The following is a 6,000-nucleotide window of genomic DNA, read 5'->3' as shown; positions in this document are numbered from 1 at the left end:
TCTAGTTTTCTGTCTTTCAGACATTTAAGGGCTTGTTCAGCATGTAGGCAAGTAATGAACAAAGTAGTATCATCCTTTACTACTTCTGAACTGTTTAGATTGTAATTTCTAGTGTTTTCCTATTGGATATAGAGACCTAATCTAATATCAGAGTGAGTGGGCAGAATTTAGCCTATAACTTTTTTTGTGTTGAGCATTTGTGAGAAGAAGTGGTTTAAAATCCTGGCCTTTGCTTCTGGTATCTGCTTATTCTTTGCATGAGGAGAGTCTTGGATAAAAGCTTTTGTTGAAGTGTTGCACTGAAAATTATGCAAGTGTTTTTCAGCTTGTTCGTTACGCTTGTGAAAGGAAAACACTTTTGTATTCTGGCAAGTAGAAGAGAGGCCCTTGCACAGGATATGTACTGTGCTTTATGAAATAAAACCTCTAGACACTCATTTTTCTTTCCCCCATCTCTTTCAGACTCCAGGTAGAGGTGGGTCTCAGAGCTCAGATTCGGATTCATCTGCCACACCAGGAAATGCTGTGGACGTGAACAGCGAAGGCTCCTCTGAGGTACTGTAACACCGCACGTGGGACTGGAGTTTTAGGCCTTGGGTGCTGTTCCTCTGAGCCATGAAGCCGTTGAGAGTAACTTTTGATGCCCTACCTAAGCAACAGTTGTAGTAAATAAATACTCAAAAATATAATCTTCTAATAATTTGTTATTGTTTAAATAAAAAAGAAAAAGAAGGCCAGTCCATATTTATATGTAACTGTTAATAAGGCTTATCTGTCTAAATAATCACAAGGAATCCTTACTGTAGTCCTGGAGATTAATTATTAAAATTAAAAGCAATGAGACAGAAGCTTAAAACTCCTTGCTAACAAATCTTTCATGAGAGTCTCAAAAAAATGAGACTTAATATATCATCACGCTTGTAGTCCCTTTTTACCTTGCCTCTGCTAAATTAGAATGTGTACTGGAAACCTCCTCTTCCTTTTTGTGAAATATCAGATGTGTTGGTCTTTGTTTGGTGTTGATGAATAAATCTACCACTTGGAAATCCTGTCTGCTTTTTATGTGCTGTATGCCATGCTTAACCAGCAGAATAAGTTGTTATTCTTGCTTCAATCCCATATTACAATGTCTTTGGATTTACAGCGTTGTCAAATATTAACTCTGGAAAATGCAAGCTGACTTCGCTGGCTCCTGAAGCTGGTTTGTGCTAATGTAGCCCGATTACCTAGCTTAAAAATGTTTCAAGCTTAGCATACAAATGCAGTGCAAGGTTAATTACTCCTATTACATCATTAACGGGAGCAAAGTGCCCTTTCTGTCACTGAATAAAGTGCATGATGATTCAAATACGCTGGCTGCCATGATAAGAGAAACTTTCACTGTGCTTTTTAAAATCCTAATTGCCATCTATCTGTGCATCTGTTCATTTCTTGTTTCTTGAAGCCTTATTGCAATCAATATAATCAGATATTCCTTAATGTTTTGCTGCATGGTATACATGTCATGCGTTTGTGAGTCCGAGTCTGTTTTGCATGTGTATTTATATCATCCCCGAAGCAAATAAATACTCTTAAATTGCAGACCAAAATCTCATTACTTTTGTAGTTAATAAAAGCATAAAAATGTCCAATGAGATTCCCGCTCGGTCCCCATGTGTTGCCTGGTCTAGTCGAGAGGTGGCGTCCCTGCCCATGACAGGGAGGTTGGACTAGATGATCTCTAAGGTCACTTCCAGCCTAGGCCATTCAGTGATTCAAATAAGGCAAACACAGAATCATAGAAGTGCCTAGATTGGAAAGACCTTTAAGGTCATGGAATCCAGTCATTAACCTAACACTGACAAGTCCTCAACTGAACCGTACCCCTAAGCCCTACATGACTCTTAAATAGCTTCAGGGAAAAGGAGTCCACCACTGCCCTGGGCAACTTGTTCCAACGCCTGATAACCCTTTCAGTAAAGAAGATCTTCCTAATATCCAGTCTAAACTTCCCTTGGCATAACTTGAGGCCATTTCTGCTTGTCCTGTCACTTGTTACTTGGTTGAACAGATCAATCCCCACTTCTCTGCAACCTCCTTTAAGGTAGTTGTAGGTAATGACATTTTTCTAAAGTTTGGCTGAAATTGCAGGATTCTGTTAACACGAGTGCCGTATCACTCGCTGTACAGCTGGTGGGTGTCACAAGGTACCTCAGTACTGATGTCATGGTATTTTCTTGACGTAGCCTGAGCTTTTGAAGTGGTGATGTGTCTGCACTATTGCACCATCGGCTTTTCCTGCTGCTGAGCTGATACTGGGTCAGATCAAAGGCTGCCGTGTCACTTTTGGTTGATACCATATAATGTGAAAAAGTACCTTTTAGATGCATCACTATCGGATGCATTAATTACAAGTGGGATGTTCTCAGCATATAATTTCGAAATTTGTTTGACAGTGATTTTTGGAGCTGTTGATGGGTTTTTGCTCTCCTGAGATTCACATGTTACAATACGCAACTTGAGCCTTTTGGTTGGTCTTTCGTTTCCTGCACAGCTGGCCTGAAGTGTTGACTCTCTGAGACTTCTTTCTGGGAGCACCATAGTCAGACTTTGCAGAATATTTGCTCTCTGTTTTATTGTTATGTTCCCACCTGATTCTCCAGTATTCTGTAAAGTCGTTGACTTATTTTCACTTTGGTTTGTTGGCTAGATCTTCTAATTTGTATTGCCGCAAGATTAAAATGGAGAATTATTATTAAATCTCTACAGAGTCTCATGTCTCCTACCTCCTCAAGCCTGGTTGAAATCCATCCTGATTTTTGAGAATTGTAGTACAGAACGAAAGGAGTGAGGAAGTCTGAATTCAAACTGTTCCTTACTCAAGCATAGGTGAAAATCTGTTTTAGTCCCATCTATGGCTACGTCAGCGCTTCATTTCACACATAGATCTATAATCAAGTCTAGATACATTTTTTTTTTAATTCTCTGTGCCATCTGCCCAAGGAGAAAATGTTTGAGCCTATCCCACCTTTGTAACTTAGGTCCCGGTGCAACTCTGTCTGTGCTACAGTGCTGCTGAATATTCCACGCCTGCAGGGAGTCCAGTGTGCTTACACTTTCAGTAGCATATTGGGGCCTTGTTAGCTGGAGGGGGTTGACATCTTTTTTTGGAGAGGGACTTAACCTTTCCCTGCACTCATGGAGGGTTGGGTCCTGCCTGCCCTTGTGGTGCTCTGCTGCGGAGGTGCGCATCCTCCAGCCAGCGGCGTGGGCAGGGGCCCAGGGGATTTTACTCTCCACCCTGCTTTTTCTACATGTTTTATGTCACATGTGTCTTGCGGCTGTAAAGCTGCTGTGCTTCAGCAACCAGTTCATTTGGCTTGGGCAAATCTCTAGTGAGCACGCTGAGTTTTTTTGGGTTTTTGTTTTAAACTCTGCCAGGGAAGGTGCATATTTTTTCCCGGAGCGAGCATGCCAGCCGCGCGTGCAGCTGTGCTAGCGCCTAGGCCTCTCCTGCTGCCATCAACTTGCTTATTAATTTACAGGAGCATTTCTGCAATCTCACCGCACCAGCCTTGTCTCTCTCCGTGAAACGTCTGAACACCCTTATTGGAAACTTCGTGATGGATCTGATGTGGTGCCTTGTAACGGTGCATTATTCAGAATTTGTTATACAGCTTATTCCTCTGTCGCAAACATGAAGGGGGTACCAAGAATGTCTGGAAAACACATACTAGTATGCAGCATGGTCCTAGCTTTTAAAGATGTTCTAGATTTGTTTATTTTCATGTTAATAACTGCTCCTTTTTGCCTTCTGCATGGTATTGCTACATGGTTTGCAAAGACTATTTCAAAAGGAAAACAGACTTTGCTTTTGGTGATTTTTGAGAACTTTCAGTGTAGGAATTTGAACAGCATTTGATTCCAAATCTGCTTTTTTGTCTTTATTAGTTTCTTAAAACCAAAATATACATTTCACAGGGCTTCATCTGTCCACTATGTATGAAAGTTTGTGTAACTCCCACTGATCTGTCTGAACATTATGAGAATGAGCACACTGGGACAGAAGGAAGACAGGAGCTTCGTGACTTCCCAGCTGTTACTGTGGGTCTTGTTTATTTTGTTACAATAGCTTTGGTAATGGGCTGCTTTAAATGAACGTACCTATCTTCTCATGGCTTGGGTGTCAGCTTTTCAAATTGTTTCTTTTGATTCCTTGCTGAAACATAATCTGATCTCTTATGCATGACTCCAAAGCATACGTCCCCCAGAAAAATTAATCTAGGTCTAGCTTTCTGGTTTGTGGTTGTCTGTCACGTGAAATATTTATGGTGTTGGGAGACTTGAAGTCACTAGTGTATTTTTTTGAACAGCTTTTGCTTGATTTTCTTATAAATGAGACTATTACATTATTTGATTTACTTCGTGTCAGACAGTATAGTGATAAATGTGGTGTCGGTTCTGGTACATCCTTTGTCAAAATAAATGTTTCAAGCTCTTATTAGCTAACTATTTTTAAAGCAGATATCTAGTGGGAGGTAGGTACATTGGGTAAAAGATAGAACAGAAGACAGGAATGTAATAAATTTAGAGGCTTTGCTTTGAGAACATATCTAAGAGCCTTATGTATTGCAACAACATAATAAAAATAATTATAATTTTTTAATATAGATTTTTTTTCATTTTTTTATGTCCCTGACAAAATGAAAAGGCTGTTTCAGTTAATAGACGTTATATATAGTAGTGCATTTCTAAATTCTTCCAGTTGTGGAGTGTAAAACTGCACAGTTAAGCCAAAGTGTACAATTTTAGACTCCTCAGTTTGAAGAGTTTAGATTCTGTGAGATAACAGCCTCCATCTGTGCAAGGCTATCTGAATTTTTTCTGCTGTGAATCTTCAGAGTAGATTTGACTTCTGTGACTAGACAGCTTACCATGCATTAAATGGGTTTACATGGAAGTGAAGCTTTATGTTCTTTCTGCTAACGTTAGTTTTATTGGAATTTATTCTAGACCGTGAGTGATGTGATTATATAGTGTTTGTTTCTGCATGCATTTGCTAAATAGTGCTTTTTTTTTACTTCCTTGCACCGAATGTGTATTTACCCATTATTTTTGGAGGGAAAACTTCAAATTGTGGGAAGTTATTCCCAACGAGGATGAAAGCCATCAATACACTGATTACCCTAGAGTTAACTTGACATCTTTTCAAGAGTGAAGCATCACCTGTTAAAGTGAGCAGAATCTGTGATAAAACTGGCCTGTGCTGCTCTCCTGGAATGCTGGGGGACCTCCTCAGAGCCAGGACAGCTGGGAACTGGCTTTTCATTGACTCCTCGCTGCCTCGTGTTGAAGCAGAGACCATCTGTAGTGTTCTGTTTGTGATCAAGTCAGCTTTTTATTTTCTTTATCATCTGGTCATAATCATGCAAGTGCCTTACTTGATTAAGCTGTGACTTACCAGTGACAGACTGTGGCATTCCAGATGCAATGGTATCAGTGGGATGTGAGCCGTCAGAGGTGGTTTGGTTACCTGAAAAAGTTACTGTTTTATTTATACTAGTATGTAAAGTTTGAAATGTGTGACTCATGGTTTGCACTTATTGATGGAAAATGATAGGTTGCATTTGCAACAAACACGTTGTGATCCTGAAACAGCAACACAACCGGGTCATCACCCTTCATTCTCTCTTTGCCATTCCCAGCACAGCATTGTGAGAATAATATGTTATCAGTGACATCTTATGTAGCAGACATATGAAACATTACTAGTTTGGCTTACTTAAACTGGAGTTTGGCCTTTTGTTGCTTGTGAATACTACTGTGAAATGTTCAAATACATTTTGTTGGAAATTATGCTGAAGAAGCTCCCAAGTTTGGGTTTTTTTTTGCCAGTGCATTCTTTTTGAACATAGAGATAGAATGTGTTACAAGACCAGTGTTTGGTCACACTTTGTGAGGCCTGAAAAATTGTCACTCGGCTGACAAAAGCGTTAGTACTTTGCTTTTAATTTTGCCTAT

The 6,000-nt window shown here is 39.8% G+C and overlaps 1 protein-coding gene across 1 annotated transcript in view; it reads left to right on the top strand.

Moving 5' to 3' along the window:
* Positions 1 to 462: 462 nt before the first annotated feature.
* LOC104267885 (early endosome antigen 1-like) overlaps positions 463 to 6,000 on the top strand; it is a gene marked incomplete at both ends in the record, with an annotated part of 42,094 nt that continues 36,556 nt past the window's right edge. The window contains one exon of the mRNA XM_009873715.1: positions 463 to 555. Within this exon, the coding sequence (XP_009872017.1) occupies positions 463 to 555 (93 nt within the window). The remainder of the gene's footprint in view (positions 556 to 6,000) is intronic.

This window comes from Apaloderma vittatum, unplaced genomic scaffold (assembly GCF_000703405.1).
Source record: "Apaloderma vittatum isolate BGI_N311 unplaced genomic scaffold, ASM70340v1 scaffold2077, whole genome shotgun sequence".
In the NCBI taxonomy this organism is placed as follows: domain Eukaryota; kingdom Metazoa; phylum Chordata; class Aves; order Trogoniformes; family Trogonidae; genus Apaloderma; species Apaloderma vittatum.
The sequence above is the reverse complement of the archived record's forward strand: the minus strand, read 5'-3'. Positions and strand labels throughout refer to the sequence as shown.